Below are 18,531 nucleotides of genomic sequence, written 5' to 3'. Positions count from 1 at the left end.
TGGACTTTCAACAGACGGATTTAATCCATTCAACATGAAGAATTCTATGTACAGTTTCTGGCCGGTATTGTTAGTCAACTACAACTTGCCACCTGATTTATGTATGAAGAAGGAGAGCATAATGCTTTCACTGTTGATTCCTGGTCCACAACAGCCCGGTAACAGTATAGATGTCTACTTAGAGCCTCTCATTGAAGATCTAAACCATCTGTGGAGCAGTGGAGAGTTAGTGTACGACGCTTATACTCGATCAACTTTCACACTGAAGGCAATGCTGCTTTGGACGATCAGTGATTTCCCAGCTTATGGGAATCTTGCAGGCTGCAAGGTGAAGGGAAAAATGGGGTGTCCTTTATGTGGGAAAAACACAGACAATATGTGGCTTAAGTACAGCAGAAAACATGTGTATATGTGCCACAGAAAAGGTCTGCCACCAGCTCATAGTTTCCGGGGAAAGAAGAAGTGGTTTGATGGAAAAGCTGAGCAAAGGAGAAGGGGACAAATTTTAACCGGCCTTGAAATTTCACAAAACCTCAGAAATTTCAAGAATGACTTTGGCAATGTTAAACATTCTGGGAGTAAGAGGAAAACGATGGGCTGTACCGATTTAGATGAAGAGGAAGAGGAAGATGAGGAGGAAGAGGAGGAAGTGGAAATAGATGAGGATGAGTTATCTAGATGGAAGAAAAGATCTATCTTTTTCAAGCTACATTATTGGGCGGTAAGATATCTATTTCATGCTACCTTAGATAGTTTTCCATTTTGAACATGTTATATCTAAATTTGAATTTCTGTACTGTTTCTGATATGATTAGGAACTCCCGGTGAGACACAACTTAGATGTTATGCATGTAGAGAGAAATGTGGCTGCTAGTCTAGTTTCGACATTGTTGCACTGTGGAAAATCCAAGGACGGTCTTCCGGCTCGTAAAGATCTTGAGGATCTTGGTATAAGGCAGGATTTGCACCGTCGCATACATGGAAAACGAGCATATCTTCGTCCAGCACCGTGGTCTTTGTCTAAGACAGAGAAGAAGATATTTTGCAGGAGACTTTTTGACTTCAAAGGGCCAGATGGATATTGTTCCAACATATCTAGAGGTGTTTCTTTAGATTACTGTAAAGTCACAGGGCTGAAATCACATGACTATCATGTGTTAATGCAGCAACTTCTTCCAATTGCACTTAAAGGGCTGTTACCTAAAGAACCGAGACTAGCAATTTCAAGGTTATGCGCATTCTTCAATCTGTTGTGCCAGAGATTTATTGATAGAGAGCAGCTTCTGGTTATCGAAGCGGAGATTGTAGAGACGCTTTGCTTGTTTGAAAGATATTTTCCTCTAAGTTTCTTTGATATCATGGTCCATTTGACTGTGCATCTAGGAAGGGAGGCCCGACTTGGTGGACCTGTCCATTTTAGATGGATGTACCCATTTGAAAGGTAATGTCTTCATGACTGCTGTAGATATTTTCATCTAAGTTTCTTTGATAGCCATTTTATTTTGCTAATCGACATAGACACATTTTCAGGTACATGAAAGTCCTCAAAGACTTTGTTAGAAATCCTGCTAGACCAGAAGGGTGCATTGCTGAGTCTTATCTTGCCGAGGAATGTATGAAGTTTTGCAGTGAATTTCTCAAGAAGTCAACAAATGTACAAGACAAGTAGAGAGAAACATGGACTATTAGAACAGCTCTATCTTAGAGGGTCGTCCAATATCAGCTGGCACATCAGTTACACTCACTGAAATGGAGAAGAAAATAGCACATCTTGCTATCATCCAAAACCTTGCTCTCGTCGAACCTTTTGTAGAGTAAGAATCCTATTCTTTATATTTATATTGTCTTTACTCGTTTTGATATTTATTTCTAATATGCACATTCTCTGTCCAGTGAGCATCTCCAGTATTTACAAGACTCAGATGACAGATGTAGGAGAGATGCATCCGTCTTATGGAGTATGCATACTAAGAATTTTGCTTCATGGCTAAAAGAACAGGTACATGATTTGTTATCTGGTTTTGATAATATGATATAGGTGTTTTACTAGTCTTAACTTTTGTAGGTGCCTCTTGTGGAAATCTGTGTTGGTTCTGACTTCTATACTATGAGAACATCTAGATGTTATGCAACTGGAGATAGATTACTTAGTTGTTTTCTACGTGAGTGCATGCAAGGTTTGAAATTGATGAAGACTACCATAGGGATGCAGTGCTTAAGCAGATGGGAGCGTTGGGGAGATCATCGAAGTCACGTCTTGTCCCCCAAATCAATGGAGCTGATAATAACCAACAAAGGATGAAGCTCAGACCGAAGAATGTTCTTCCGGTTGAATGGCGTAAATTTGTGAAGTTGAAAACAAGCCAAAAATTCAAGGTATTTATTTTGAGTAGAGTAAAATATTTTTTGAAAGTAGATAAGATATTAACAATCAGAGGTTATGATAGGTTGTGAGTGATAGCTACAAGGAGAGAAGACGCAAACAGATACCTCACACTTGTAGTCGGAAGGGAATGGTTAGACTAGCAGAAGACATGGTAAGTATTTGTTCTTCTCGTTGTTTCCTTTTCAATTGGTACGATGGTGTATTGACATACAGTGTTTAAATAGAAAAACAGTTCTGATGACCCATCTCAAGTGACAAGACTTAAAATCTAGGTCAAGTCTCGGACCCGAAAAGATGGAACTCCTATAAACACAAATGCGGCTGAAAAGATAGTAAGTGAAAACATAAATTATGGTTTGCTATATATAATGCTTTTCATATTAATCGTTTGTTGTCTGATGTACAACAAAAGGCAGCTGAGCTTGGTAGTGGTGCCAATCCATCGTCTGCTAAAAATCAAGATGAGGATACACTCGTCAAGCTGTTAGGACCTGATAATCCTGGTTGTATGAGAGTAATGGGCAGAAATATGAGCAAGACCAAGTTATCTTGCTTCCAAGTTAAGCACAAGACTATTTCTGAAATGCAAGAGAAGNGTTAATCAGTTAAAGGCTGAACTTGCAGCACTGAAAACCCAGGTCATATAATATTTATGTTTATACATTGAGATAGGAGGTGATAACAAAATAATAAGAATTGTTTTGGTTTAACTTACAGAGAGAAGAATATGAAGTTGGTGAAAACTCGGCTGCAAGGAGTGTGAACAAAAAAACAGAAAAGAAGTGTCTTATAATAGATTGGGCTGATGAAGATTGCAACGTTGGTGAGGGCCGTATTCTCTCTTCAGACCCAAACGATATAGTAAATGACTGTCGTTTAGGACCTACAGATGTTAAAGTATTGGTTGACGCTGCTACTGAACCAGAAGCTTTCCTCTGGAGACCTGCGAAGAACATGTGCACGATTCAGGAAGATGTTGGCCATATTATTGCATGGCCTAAGAGTAAATGTGTTGAACTAGGTCAGGGCCTCCAACCAAAAGACATTGCGCCACTGGTAAATTTCTTTTCCCTGTTGTCTTACAAGTTAAGTTTACAACTAAGAATACTGATTTGCTCATATTATTCTATGACTGTGACAGGGCTCAAGAGCAAATTCTCTCAACAAATGCCGACTACTGGATTTATCCGATGATTGTGTAGTTGTTGGTGAAGGACGTTGGTCTATGATAATGTAGTTGTTGGTGAAGGACGTTGGCAGACGCAAGAACCAAAAGCATTGGTTAATGGAATTCCCTTCGGACCAAAAGCAGTTAAAGTCTTTCTGGATGTGATACTTGAACCTGAAACGTTTTTATGGAGGCGTACTTCGGATGTGGCGTACCTTGAAGACTGCTTAATGTCGTTTATTTCCTGGCCAGCTCGCAATCGCTCACAAAGTTGTATCCGAAAACCCAGTAGAAGCAAGAAGAAAAGTGTCTCCGACTCCAGAAAGTTCCTTCTTCTGGGTCTACTGGAAGCAGCCTTAAAAAAAGTGGAAAATCAAGAGCAACAACATCAACTACTCCTACTAAGAAGTCTCCCTCAATGCCGGTAACATTTTCTTCCTTAGGTTGTAAATAATAATATTTGTCTTACTGTCTGAGTACTACAATGTTTTGTACTGTAAACATGACAGCTAAATGATGGATCCCAAGCTATACAAGTGAATCAGAAGTGCAAATTGATGGACATCAGTGAGAGGAAACAAGTCGTTGCCGAAGGACTGTGCATTAAACAGACCCATATCAGATGGTTCACTTTGTACGATTGGGTCCGAACGCAGCTAGAGTGTGGGTAGATGCAGTATTGGTAGATGATGCAGACATTTGGAGGAAATCTGATGAAATGGAGAGCTTGAAGGATGCACATGGTTCTTCTATCGCATGGCCACTTGATAAATTGGTCATATTTTAAGAGGAACAGGTAAGGGTTGTGCTTTCTCTTTACAATCTTTCTGATGCAATTCCTATACTGATTAAAGGTTTTGATTGTAGCAACTTGGGGAATGAAGAACTCTGGTCCAGCCTTTAAACAAGGCTACTGAAATTATAATTATCTTATGTGTATGACTTTGTTTTCAGTTTTCAATCGGCTGTATAAACTTTATGACTTATGTATTAGCTACATATTCTATGAATGCTTTCGTTGTTGTTTATGAGTGGTGTTTTCTGAAATCAATTCTGGGCACCAACATACCATAGCATAACCAACAAACCAGCAATAACAAAAACAGTTGTTATAGTTGAAAATCATAGCATTTAAATCAAACTACGAATTAGACAAACAAATCTACAATAGCAAAAACAAAAATGTTATAGTAAAATATCATAGCGTTTTAAATTACCTACGAATTGGACAATGATAACATATTTCGAAGCTATACCAAAATTAAATATAAGAATACTGAACAGCTATTGTAGAAGGACATATCATAACTCGAATTATGAATCGTAAACAATTTGTGACAAAATTAAAACGTGTTATAGTTACGTTAAAAACGGCATTCATTTATTGCTATCATATCGGAATATTAGTAGCGTCAAAGAAAACCGCTATCGTAGAGAGAGGGGACCTATTATGGCTGCCAATGACATAGCAGATGAGAAAACGCTATGAAACCCCTACAATAGCGTTTATCGTGTGCTAAGAATGTACATATTTCTTGTAGTGGATTGAGCCGCTTCAAACTCATTTATCATTCCAAGATTTGTGATAATCTTTAGGAACTTAAATGTGTCATGCTTGTAAATAAAATTCTCCTTTTCAATCCCAATCTTGAAAAGAAAAGATTTTCCTTTTAAATCGTTCAGAATGGGGGGCAACACATCAGGATCCTGAATCTGAAAAAGTAGAAAATACTATCATTACCAAAGGCCATATTAATGATAATATTAAGAACAGAAAATATTGAACATCTCTACCTCATCAGTAATAGGACCAGTGAGCTCAATACATGGTTGGTGCAGCAGTTGCAGTGCCAGATTATCAAAGAAGAGAAACTTGCAGTCATTGGTATTGTCAAGAACAACCAAATGCAACTTGTACCTAACCATAAAGATAATTTTTGAATAAGTATTCAGAGCTCTCTATGGTCCCAAATATTATAGTTATAATTGCCTAAAATATTAAAACAGCAAACCTTGGCAATAGTTTGGGGCTGTTATTCTTGCATTTGGGACAATAGTAATTGCATGCAAGAACATCGTGTTCATCTCCATCATCACAGTTGTCATTCGGCACTGTAATTACCTTCTTGGCACACACCTTGCAACTCAGGTAGTACCAACCCATGTCAGAGTCGATACCCGCAATTGTGGCCATTACAATACACTTCTCCACCTGAATCACATTACACAAACGTGTGACGATATAATAACATAATAGACACGGAATCAAAATTGTTTGAAATCAGCACCTGCTTCGATTCAAGCACCTCAGCAATAGTCTTCCTAGGTGTGTGCACAAAAAAGTCATCGTTTTTAGACACACCATTCGCCAACGCAAGCGGCTTAGAGTCAACAATAGACAATTTCAAATCATCTTTTGGTAGCCTGCGTTTAATGAAATGGTTACAGATAAAAACATTTGATGTACACAAAACCCATCTGAGACGTTGAATGAAATGGTTACAGATAAAAACATTTGATATATACTTACAAACGTATGAAAGCTTGGACCTCAGCCATGTTCTCTGGGTTTACTGACACATCGGAGACGTTGTATGCATTGGAGATACTACGCTCATCTGAAAATAGATTAGTTTTCTTATTAGAACATTACAACCATATAGTAAAACAATGTCACATTAATAAGCACACAGAACATAACAAAGTTTCCTTTCCAAACTTTAATTTTGCCAAACCTCAGAACACAAATAACTATGTTCTCAGAACGCAACTGAACTGCATCACTGATATCCTCCGCAAACTTCCCCCATAACACCAGGGGGAGACGTTCATCCCTACACACAATACCATAAAAATATAAGGTATCGATATAAAGCCACAAAATAATAAAGAATATAAAATTAAATTGAATTTCTTCACTTACTCAGTATCACACAGTTCCACAGAGATCTTCTGGGTGTCCTTGCCATTGACAGACACAACTTCAATGTGGGACACTTCAACAACTTGGCCGACAACATCTAAAACAATTTCAGAGGAATAGAATATAGATTAGTAACTAAATAGAATTATAAAAGATTTCAAAGAAAACTTTTGTTTAATATCATTCTAATACATAACATCACTTACCAACTAAGAAGTCTGGATCGAGCTTCCCATTGAGTACCGCATGGTAATTAACCGGCTCCAATCCAGTCATGTTGTAAGGCAACACCTCACATATCCTGACACGGGTTGTAGGAAGGAAAACCACCTTGTATGGATGTTTGGTTGTCCAATAAGAACCACTTGAATGGGTGACCGTAAAATTAATTTGGACTTTCGTTTGTCCCTGCTGCAGCACATGGGTGAATTGTCCCACTTCATCCTTCTTCACAGTCCCATGAATCTTATCACCCTAGAGTTAAAAATGAACATAGAATAGTAAGAAACCAAGATCTATACGACAGTTAACATAAGTTTTTAGCAATGTAAATAGGTATATAAACTTACTCTAGAATCCACGAAAACCATCTCAATAGTCTCTCCCCCCCCCCCCATAGCCGAATGATTTTAACCTTAACTTTCCACATTGACTTGAAAGGTTTCAACTCAGAAATGTTGTTCATCGCAGCCATTTTGATTTTTTTGTGTGTTTTGCTCTGTAGAAATGTTTATCTGAATGTAGAAATGACGTACATCCTCCTTGAGTTATATAGGAGGAAATCACAGAATTAATGTGACTTGATGCGTACTCTAATGCAATAAATGGAATAGAAATAGATTGTCAATCACTTTGAAATCGTAGCATAATATATTCCATGTTTACCATAGTAGGTCACTGATACAATATTCTCTATAAACGTGGTATAAACTTGCGGAATCATCATAATGGTTTACCATATCTACGAGATATTGGAGGTTTTTATTTACTTAATTTAGGCAATACTATATATATACTAACGTAAATTAAAAAAGTCCACATTGTACATATTAAACGGATGTACTTAGGTAAGTTATTAGGCTAGATACATTCCACAATCAAATTGAATAAACCAGACAAAATTGAATAGGTTTTGCAATAAATAGACATGGTTTAAATTCTACCAATCTAAACCGGCTCTTCTTCATCGAATTGTTTATGAAGTAATTGTGCTACCTTAGAAATCATGTCTATTTGATTGATAGTTTAAGTTCAAAGCTCGAATTTTGAAAAAAAAATTGTTAAGTAATTGTTCTTTCTAAGTATGTTTGTCCAGTTGACTACTTGCAGGCAAATGAAAGTAGCACATATACATATGAAACTTGTGTCATCGAAGACTCTTATGTGAGGAGAGTACTCGTATGTAAAGTAGATTAAATTTATTGTTTCTGTCTCAGTGAGAAGAGAATACCGTATGTAATAAATGTTATTATAAAGTAATGTGGAAATTTAAGGACAACGATATATTTGGTTGGGAATGACATTTTTTGTAAATACTCTAGCGAAATATGGATAGTTTAATATGTTGACAGAGAGATGAATGTGGGACTGCCACCTCATCATGGTAGCCTTGTAAATATTCTACATTTCCAAGGTTTCTTTTTCAATTCGCTCCTTCATCGATAAGTAAGGGATTGGCGAGAATGGTGGGTGGACCTTACCTCGTTTACGTCACGATATCAGCTGATAGTCCCTTCCTCATCAAGGTAAATTGATAATGTCCTTTTATTTAAGACAATAACTAAATTTCGTTTTTTTTGAGAATTTTTTTAAGCGGCCAACAATTATCGTAAATTTGTTTTTGATCTTTGAGACTCTGACTTATTATTATTTCCTCAATTTCTTTTTCTAATAGGTTTTATATAATGCGTTCCAAAAAAGGTTTTATATAATGTAAAACTTTTTGAACATCAGCATATTATCGTTGCAATGAAAATTTATCAAAAAACTGCCCGCATTATGCTGTTTTTTCTCATCATATAGCACATCTGACATATAATAATTGTTTCTTATAGGCAATGGCATTGGGATTACAACTCGTGAGCGCGTTTTGGTTCTATAAAATCCTCAAGATGATGAGATACAAACTTATTAAAAAATCAATTCCCACTGAAAATTTACTTGGCTGAAGTTAGTTTACTAGAAATGGATGGAATCCGAGTTTTATCATTTTAATAATACTTGATTTTTAAAATTGATGGATTCCAAATTTTACTGTCAATTTAATAATGAGAATTTATAATCTTTTATATAGTATTAGAGAGTGTATAATCAAACCCCAAACGAGTGTACGTTCCACGCTCATTTTCTCGGTCCATAGATTCTGGGTCGGATTGGTAATGATTTTTCCTTTAGGTTTTAACTTTAGAATTATGACTGCAGAGATTTTGGTTTTAAAGGCTGTAACTGTTAGTTTAGAAAAATTTAAAAGTTTGATTGACATCAAAAGTTTTTAGAGGTTGTGATTGTTATAAATATATATTATGATTTAATTCCCAAATGTATTACCTATTTATTGCAATCTATTTTTTTTTATTCAAGTTCATAAAATATATTGGATAGTTTAAAACAAGAAATCAAACAAAATTTATCAACAACATATTTTATTTATTTTTTGTAAAAATAAAAATTGAAACCAACAGATTTATATATATATTTTTAAAATTATATAAGATTACAATTTATTAACTAAATCAAAATATTATTAATGACTGCCGCATTTGGCTTTTGGCTTAAAAGTTTTGAATGTGGAGATTTTGGTTTTAAAAACTGTGACCGTCACTTTTAATATTTGTAAAAATCTGATTGGTATCAAAAACTTTCGAAGTTCTGACTTTTAAAAAAGTATGCTAAATTTATATATGTGAAAACATATTAATAACATTTTTGCAATTATTGTATACATGTGATTATCAATATCCTTATAAAAATCTATTTTTTGAGCAAATTATTAAAATCAATTTAACAAGAAAAAGTTTTGGGTTGTATTTCATTAACAATTTGTTTGTTGTTTTGGGTTATGAGTAACTAAAATAATTAATTTGCTTCCCTCTCTGACGTCACCAATTTTTTTTAATGAAAAATAGATCTTAAACCAAAGAAATCAAAGAGGAATTGTGTACTAATGAATTTATTTATTACGATGAAACATAAATTGATGTAGATATGCTCTATAATTTTTCTGGGAATAAGAAGAAAAAAAAGGAGTTAAGTTCTATTTTCTCACGGTCCATTAAAAGTCATGATTCCCATGCTGTTAGAAAACAAACGAAAACATAGAAATAAAAACAGTTACGGGATGTGAAGACTTTAAATCACAAAATTTTAGGAAAATCCTAATTGTAGAAAAATTAATTTTGAAAGCTGTTAGAACACTTCTAATGGGGGGGGTCTAGTGTTGGAATCCTAAAAATATGTATATATTATATATGTGTATGTAATTATGGAATTCTATACTTTATGGAAAATCCAACCTCAACCGAACTTAGATGCTCTGGGTTGGATTTTTCGTAAAATTTAAAATTTCAAAATTACATATATATATATATATATATATAGGACCTAACACTAGGATCCCCTCTTCCAATTGGGGGAGCTCTTAAATCCTCTAAAGTTTTAACAGTCTCTCTTACAATCGGATCCAAATCTATCTTCATCCTCGGAATCGGTACATCATTTTTTGGAAGTTCAAAAAATATTTATTTACACTGGCATTATTACTTGATATTTTCCTGTGATTTGGCATTAATTGCACAATAAAAAAATTCATTTTCTAATATATCATCCATTTACCAACTACTCAAAATTAAACAATTGCAAAGTTTTCTCTAAATAGATAACCAAGATAAATACACTTTAATAATCTAAAAAATCAAATCAATGTTTTTTTTAAAATTTTCTTAGATGCAATACCATGTACCATAAATCGAACTGTTGCTTTAACTAAATTCCAGAACAAACATTGAACAAAGTTAGTTTATGTGGTAAACTAATGGTAATGATTCGGAATAGAAGTTTAGCCGCAAGGCTTTAAGAACAGCTATCTTAAATCAATCTGGATCTTGTTCAACAGTTTATCACTTTTGATCCCAATACACTTTATTCTTTTTGTTAATCAGCATTTAGTCATATATACTAAACTTTCTTTTATTAATTCATCAAATTACTCTATATATATTATCCCACATATATTAATTGAGAATCATTTAAAAAGTTGTAACATTAAGTTTGTACTAATTAAAAATAGACTCTCCTTACGTGTCACTTAATTGAATGGTAATTTAGCTTACGTGACAACTTAAAAATCAATTGAAAAAATGTTAGTCAAAATTCAATTACTATGGAACATTGTATTAACCCAAAATATAAAAAGCGTATATTCTTTCCTTAAATAAAAGCTACGGAATTACCTAATATGATTAACATATATATGATAATTAATGACTATGAATAATAAATATTTGATATCAATTTTTGCATCCTTCTTCATTTTTGTTTAATTTTATATTATTAAAAAAAATTAAACAATCACATTAACCATATAATAAAAAATTAGATTTTTTCCTATATGTTATTTTTGAATTTTTTTTAAATGACTTGAAATTAGAAAAAATGAGGAAACCTTATTTTAGTTATTTTAAAACGACTTTAAATTACAAAAATGAGGAAACCTTATATGCTGTATTTTTCTTATATGTTAGATTTTTTCTTATATGTTATATTTTGAATTTTTTTAAACGAGTTTAAATTAAAAAAATGTAAGTTTTCCTTAAACATATGACTAAAAGCATTAAAATGACATGTATCAATTCGATGGTTGATCTGAAACCTTTCAAAACCATATAGAAGATAAATGTCAAAATATTTCAAATGTGGAAACAGTGTCATAATTTGTGTTTGGTGAAAAAAAATAAGGTTTTTGTGTCATAATTTTTCAAGAGTGTGTTCGGTGGAAAAAAATAAGGTTTTTGTGTCATAATTTGTTTAATGTCCAATCCGATCAACCCATGATATATTAATTATAGTTTTGTTCCAAATTTTTTTAATAAAAATTGATTATGTCCATCGGAAAGAAATTATATAATAACAACAAAATAATATTGTATATGTATAAATAAAATGATCAAATATATAAAAAAAATTGTCGAAAATGTATACAAATAAACTTACACTGTGCAAGGCGTATGTCTTATCCTTGTTATTATTACTAGATGCTTCGTCCGCGCTACACGCGGAAAAATGTTCAGAGTCTTAATAAGTTTGAGATTGGAAATCTTGTGTTAGATGTAAAACATGTCTATTAGCAAAAGTCTGCGAGCAATCTCATGTAAATTCTTACTAAAAAAATAATAGAAAATATGGAATGTATAAAGTATAGATAGGATGGTGTATAAAGTATAGATAGGATGGTGAACATCCGAAAAAGAAGTCGTGTCGATGTGATGGGATCTCTTTGAGTGAGAGCCTGAAATCATTTAGTGGTCAATCAGTGAGCATATCTTGATAATGTACATCAACTTATATATTTCATAGTATAAGTTGACATACCTTGAAGTAGTGATATAACAATCATCAAGATGAAGTTTAGCATTCAGCCGTTTATGGTGATCGCTAGAACATTGAGTACCATAAACATGTGAATAATTAGATAAGTAATCATTGAAAAACGTATGGAATTAGGTTTTAGATTTCGAATTTTACTTACTTTCATGGGTACAGAGGTGGTTGATGATCTCCTTGTATACTATGTTCTTCACCTTTTGTGGATGCTGGTCTTTGGCTTTAATGATTTTTAGTCCTGATTTGCTTGTTACACGTGAGAGGGCCACATATAGTTGCCCATGTGCGAAGACTGGTTTAGGCAGATATAAGAGAATCTCCTTTAAACTTTGTCCTTGACTTTTGTTGATTGTCATTGCGTAACACAATCTGATAGGGAATTGCCTACGACGTAAAGTGAACGGTAGCTTTGTGTCATTATGCATGAGAACAATCCTTGGGATCAAGACTTCATGTCCACCGTGTGAGCCAGTTATTATGTCTGCCTTAAGCACTCGTTCGCCTACGTAGTTTAGAATCATACGGGTACCATTGCATAATCCTTTTTTTTGGTTTATGTTTCGAAGAAGCATAACTGGGGCCCCGATTTTGAGAGTGAGTTTATGAGAAGGCAATCCTAAGAACTCCAAAGCATTGAGATACTCAATCGCGTAAAGAGCATCATTTTGATCAGATTGAGTATCGGAAATTTCAAAGTTATCGCAGCTGTAGTAATCTCTTGAATCTCCGTCTGTGTTGGAGATTGTGTACGCATTGATTTCATCAACTGTCTTATTTCGGGGAGTGAGGATATCTCTATCATTGTAGGAGCTTTGAGAGATCTTTATTTTGTTGATGTCTCCATATGCAGCATTCACAACTTGTTTTAAAGGATCATCCATAGTCTGCTGAACCAATGAGTCGTCAACAGTTATCATTTGCTCATGGTAACCATCATCTTCATCTTCTTCTGATGATTGTGATTTACCTTCCCTGACTTTGAGAAGCCACTCTAAGAACTCTTTCTCGTCCTAATTGACTCGCATGTTTATTTTTAAAGTAAACTTGAGGCAGCTATCCCATAGATAGGAATGACTTATTGAAGCTAAGACAGTATCAGCTCTACTACCTTGAGGAATTAATGGTAAAAACTGTCTAAAATCACCACCCAACAAAACTGTCTTTCCACCAAAAGTCATATCCTTTGCGGGTGGATTTTTCTTGGACATTATATCCTTCAAAGTCTTATCTAGTGCTTCAAAAGCATGCTTATGAGTCATAGGTGCCTCATCCCAAATTATGAGGTCCGTTTTCTCGATTAGTTCAGCCAGCATTGTACCTGGTTTGATGTTGCATAACTTGTCTTCGGAAAGCTTCAAAGGAATATTGAAGCGGGAATGAGCTGTTCTTCCGTTAGGTAAGAGAAATGCGGCTATCCCTGAAGAAGCAACCGGTAGGACGATTTGTTTTCTTGAGCGAAGTCTGGATATAATGTTTTGGTATAGGAATGTTTTTCACGTACCACCTGCGCCATTAACAAAGAATAGTTTTCCAGACTTTTAATCAACGGAGTCTAAGACTGTATCATAAATCGCACGCTGATCAGCATTAAGAAGGGTATACTGCGTGTCATGTCTTAATGTTTCCTCTGCGACATCATAATCCAGTTCTTGGGTCCACAAATTGTTACCCAATTCCTTTAGCAAAACATGTTTGATCTTAGGCATATCTTTAATATCACTTATTGAGCGGTCATGCTTCCGCAGCAACTTTTCCACTTCAATTAAAGTGTATTGCTCAAGGGTCTCATCGTCCAGTTCTAGATTTGAGTAACCCAAGAGTCTTTGCCTCTTGCGAAGTATGTCATCACTCATTGATTTCCATGAGTGTTCCCATAATTTTTTAGGGCTCGCAACAAAGCAATGGTTCAGGAATGTAACAAACATATCCCGGAGTTGAAATGGGGTAGCCGATCTAGCAGCCTCTGACACTCTCTCGATCTATTCAACATCATTGTCCAGATAGCCTCGTGCAAAGTAAACCGATTTGAAATCTGGGTATTTAACATCGTTAAACGTTTTGAGCTCGTCATAACTTCGAGGACCCTTAATCTTATTTATGAGAATCTTTAGGTAGTAACGATCGCCTGACGATGGGTGGACAGCTACGATTCTCCCAATTGCTTTTCCTTTCTTACGTTCAATCCAAACTTTGCTACTGTTGTTCCATAAGAAATATTCCGGAATTTGCACGTAAGTTAATGTCCGTGCAAATGCTGATCTTCTGCATAGGACCATCCATTCAGTGAACATTGTCTTCTCGATACCTGGCTTGCGGACTACACGCCCAAGGTTATCAGTATCCTTAACAGTGATGCTATGTTCACCTTCTAAGTGAATGATAAGCTTCTCAACTGATGGCTTCCTTTTGTGTATGTGGAATGCAAACGTCCGCCACATACCCTCGCAAGCTGATAAGTACCGCGCATCGATGAATTCTTGGATCTCATTCCGTTGCTTGATAACTCTCTCCTTTGGTTCACCGGAGGCCCCTGTGGATGAAGCTCCCGTATTTCCCTGTTCAATAACTACGGAAGCTCTATCAACACCCTTGGTTATGTATTTGAATAAGTACTTCATGGCACTTGTCCGATTACACCATTCAACATTAATATGCGCTTCGTACTTCTTCAAGAGCTTAATGTTATGAGGTACAACAAAATTGCTGTTTACGATTGTTCCATCTTTTAATGCAGACGCATTTTCATTCTGGCGCCGACGATACAATACATACCCTGATTTGTCAATCGAAGTATAGTCATTATATGCCCGAGGAAACTTTTTCGTGCACACATTATTCTCCATACATGGTGACTTCGGATTAATAACACCACATGGACCATGAATCATGTGTTTTGTTACTAAATTGTAACCTTCAGGGTCTTCTTCCTTGTTTGGAAGTTCAGCTGAAATAATCTCATCTACTTCCTCTGCACTTGGTGTTCTGGAAGAGTTTCCAAACCACAATAGTATATGTGCATGAGGGAGTCCTCTTTTCTGAAACTCTATCCTGTGGAGAGCGGCTTTCTATGGCTTGAGGTAAGTTCCTTTTTTGAAATCCTTGAGTAGCTGGTCCAACTTCATCTTAAAGACCCGGCATTCGATGTCTGGTCTATCGTTGGGAGATTCTCCACCATATTTCGCAAGATGCTCTTTAATCTCTTTCCAGTTCAGATTGGCCGTCATTGTGATAAATAAATCTGGATTCCCATATCTCAGTCGTGCAAAACCAAAGAAAAAAATTAAAAAACCGTAAACAAACCTCTTCGTCGATAAGGAGCATCTCTTGACCAATGAGAATTTTGGTATTTGGATTTCGAGCCTCCCAGAGTTGAATCAGTCGGAACCTCAACTCGGCTTCGTGTGGGCCCAGTGAAACATCCCTGAACAACATCACTTGGTCGCCATGAGCGGATGAGAGACCAGTGGAAGCTTCAGGGTTCATCGGGTTGGCGGTTGCAACAGACGCATGCGCGCTAGGTTTCATCGCAGTCGCAGAGGAAGCAATAGACTTTCCGTTTGGCTTAGCAGACGCTGAGGAGACGACGATCTTCTCATTGAACGTGGGTTTGGTGGAGGACGGAGAGTTACGGATCACAGAATTTCCGTTTGGCTTAGTAGATGCAGAGGAGACGACGGTCTTCTCGCTGGACGGGCGTTCGGTGGAGGACGAAGAGTTACGGGTAGGCTCCATCGGGATGAGTATTTGAGAGAATCTTAACAACTATGATGGAGGCATGAGATCGGAGAAGAGATTTATAAATAGCCAAACAGAGAAGAAGACGAAAAGAATCCATTAAATGAGTTAAAGCAAGGCTTGATTAGAGAAGTTAGTGGTGAAGAGGTTTGATTAGAAAATCTAGTGGCGATGTTACTCGTGGAAACGGATTTGGAGATGTGAGAAACGGCAGAGATGGAAGTCGAAAGGAAGGTGATGACGCTGTTAGGGCTACGACATACAATGGGCCATCGCCTACAGAAAAGACAGGCCTAATACACATAAGCCCAAACCATTATAATCAACAGATAAGACGGGCCGAAAATAAGAACCCAAACCATTGTAACCTCGTGCATGACGTGACCGTTTGGTGCAATATGACTGGTGGAATTTACCATTCGACGTGGACACCTCCATAGAGCCTTATATCCTGCTTTTAGTTTAGTTTTGATTTGGAATGAATGTGAACTTATATCCAATCCAAAAGACTTTGTTACATGAAGTACTTTATTTCAGGAGAGTGTTTTGTTTATGAAAAAGCTTCTCTTTTTTTGAAACAAATTTAAGAATATGCTAATACGGAAAAAGAATGAATTAAATAACTAGCAATGGGCTCTTGAGGCAAACCAGACAGCGAGTCATCCCTCGTACGCTCGATTTCCTTGCAGACGAACAGTACTCAACCTGTTCCTGATAGTTTTTTCCAGAAATTTCACTAGCCTGATTGTTGGTGAAGGATCTGTTCCATTTCTTTCCTTCCATTTCGTGTGTACTGTTGCTTGGAAAGCGTACCTGAGAATAAAGAGTTGTAACCGACTGTATAGGGAGTTTTTGATAAGGGAAGTGAGCATAGTCCAACTCGTGGTGACATCTCCAAGGTGCTCTCTCATTAGAGAATTCCAAATCTGAGCCGAGTACTAGCATGTGAAGAATAAGTGTGTGACAACCCGTCCCGTGGATCCCATGCTGATCCAGCAGAGCATCGATCCCAACCCTTCATTGACTCCATAATTAGGTTGTTGGTGCGTTTAGCGTTCCTCGAACCCAAGATCTCACCCTTTAACAACCCTCACACATGACAAGTTATCACCAATTGACATGCGTATCAACTGGTGACAATTGGTTAATCTGATTGTTTAATTTTTTTAATAATATAAAATTAAAAAAATGAGGAAATATGCAAAAATTATTATCAAATCTTTATTATTCATAATCATTAATTATCATATATATGTTAATCATATTAGATAACTCCATGGCTTTTATTTAATGAAACAATACACGTTTGTTATATTTTGGGTTAATATAATGTTCTCTAGTAATTGAATTTTGGACTAACATTTTTTTCCAATTGATTATTAAGCTGTCACGTAAAATAATTGACATCTTAATTAAGTAACAATTCAGCAAGACTCTTTTGTAATTATTACAAACCACTTGTTATAATTTTTTAATGTTTCTATTAATATATAGAAGACACATGAAATAAAAAAACAAATAATTACTCTTTCGTTGAGATAGATATATCTCTTTTTTAGTTCCTCCGGTCGGCGCCGTCCGGCGAACGTCCTTTGCCTTATTAGATGAAAGTTTTGCCCCACACTTTCCACCGCTTCAATCAAGTCAACATAGACATTTTCTTCTCTGTAAAAACAGTCGGTAAAAATTGAATTTTTTTATTGATTGGGAAAGATAACGATGGTAAAATACAATTAAGATGTTGTACCGATTTATATATATATGCAACAATTGTACCATTGTTTTTGACCTTCCGTATATTAATTTTCTTTTCTACCTTTCCGTTAATTGACCTTCTTCTTTTTTTCTTCCCGCTAAAAATAGAAAATTGTATGCTTATCAAAAAGTATAATATTCCTAACTTACATAGGAAATTGTATTGTTATCACCAACTGATCTCTGTTAAATGACTGAAAAGTAATATAATTTTTCTTTCTAACTAAACAACGTAGGAAATTGTATAGTTAAATAACTAACTAACATAATTTTCCTTCTTGAAGTAGGAATTTAATTCCAGAAAATATCAAAATGGTAAACAAGGAAACTGTTAATTCTTATAAACCTTACAAACTAGTGTAGTTTCTTTTTAATGAAGAAAAGGAAAAATAAAAATACTAATATCGGCAATTATAACAAAAATAAACTTAGTTCATTGAAAATATCAGTGTAATAAACCATCATGAGAAGTAGCATGAACGTGTCCCATAAAATAATGACTTCACAAATAATGTTGTAGAGATATGTACATTGCTTGTTCAAATATTTATCTCCAGTTCAAGTGTGGAATTTCAAGCTAAATCTATTAAAATATGTATTGAACTTAATAAATGGTAATTAAGAGAGATCTATGGGTGAACAACTTTTAAGATGTGAGTTTGTTATTATTCATGAATGTCATGCTCTCCTCCTTTTGTTTATTTCCTTGGCTTTTTTTTACAAAATTTCCATCTTTTTTCCAACCTGGATATCACAATAGTTAATTTTTATAAATATGCCAACCAATTTGGAATCAATAACTGAACATGAACCAAAAACCAAAAATTTTGGTTCGGTTCAAAACCTCACACTACAAGAAAACAGCGATATTCTGACGGACATTCCGACGGAAAATGAAATCCTCGGAATATCCCGAGGAATTTCCGAGGAAATTCCGAGGAAACACAAAATTTGGTTTCCTCGGAA

General features: G+C 35.3%; 2 protein-coding genes and 1 long non-coding RNA gene across 3 annotated transcripts; 1 reads left to right on the top strand and 2 right to left on the bottom strand.

Annotated features, from left to right (window-relative positions):
• Positions 1–1,377: 1,377 nt before the first annotated feature.
• LOC106326173 lies at positions 1,378–1,655 on the top strand. Its single transcript, XR_001267161.1, has 2 exons — positions 1,378–1,441; positions 1,531–1,655. It is a non-coding gene; the product is annotated as an uncharacterized LOC106326173 (long non-coding RNA).
• Positions 1,656–5,060: 3,405 nt separating this feature from the next.
• On the bottom strand, positions 5,061–7,171 carry LOC106324268. Its single transcript, XM_013762266.1, has 9 exons — positions 7,112–7,171; positions 6,684–6,951; positions 6,478–6,574; positions 6,285–6,388; positions 6,085–6,172; positions 5,843–5,978; positions 5,567–5,766; positions 5,349–5,472; positions 5,061–5,267 (listed from the first exon to the last, which is right to left on the bottom strand). The coding sequence occupies exons 1-9, from the start codon at positions 7,169–7,171 to the stop codon at positions 5,061–5,063; spliced, it is 1,284 nt and encodes a 427-aa protein (XP_013617720.1).
• Positions 7,172–12,212: 5,041 nt separating this feature from the next.
• On the bottom strand, positions 12,213–13,388 carry LOC106324267 (ATP-dependent DNA helicase pif1-like). The gene is made up of 2 exons (XM_013762264.1): positions 13,167–13,388; positions 12,213–13,085 (listed from the first exon to the last, which is right to left on the bottom strand). The coding sequence occupies exons 1-2, from the start codon at positions 13,386–13,388 to the stop codon at positions 12,213–12,215; spliced, it is 1,095 nt and encodes a 364-aa protein (XP_013617718.1).
• Between the last annotated feature and the right edge of the window lie 5,143 nt (positions 13,389–18,531).

This window comes from Brassica oleracea, chromosome C2 (genome assembly GCF_000695525.1).
Source record: "Brassica oleracea var. oleracea cultivar TO1000 chromosome C2, BOL, whole genome shotgun sequence".
NCBI classification, from domain to species: domain Eukaryota; kingdom Viridiplantae; phylum Streptophyta; class Magnoliopsida; order Brassicales; family Brassicaceae; genus Brassica; species Brassica oleracea.
Note: the sequence above shows the minus strand (reverse complement) of the source record. Positions and strands in the feature narration are given on the sequence as shown.

Excerpts from the sequence above, each read along its gene's own strand:
- LOC106324268 (XM_013762266.1), bottom strand. The coding sequence starts at position 7,171 with ATGGCTGCGATGAACAACATTTCTGAGTTGAAACCTTTCAAGTCAATG. Across the intron at positions 6,389-6,477 it reads GTGGAACTGTGTGATACTGA|GGATGAACGTCTCCCCCTGG; the intron begins GTAAGTGAAGAA and ends TATTGTGTGTAG. Across the intron at positions 5,979-6,084 it reads GTCCAAGCTTTCATACGTTT|GCTACCAAAAGATGATTTGA; the intron begins GTAAGTATATAT and ends CATTAAACGCAG.
- LOC106324267 (XM_013762264.1), bottom strand. The coding sequence starts at position 13,388 with ATGCTGGCTGAACTAATCGAGAAAACGGACCTCATAATTTGGGATGAG. Across the intron at positions 13,086-13,166 it reads AAGGTAGTAGAGCTGATACT|GACGAGAAAGAGTTCTTAGA; the intron begins GTCTTAGCTTCA and ends CGAGTCAATTAG.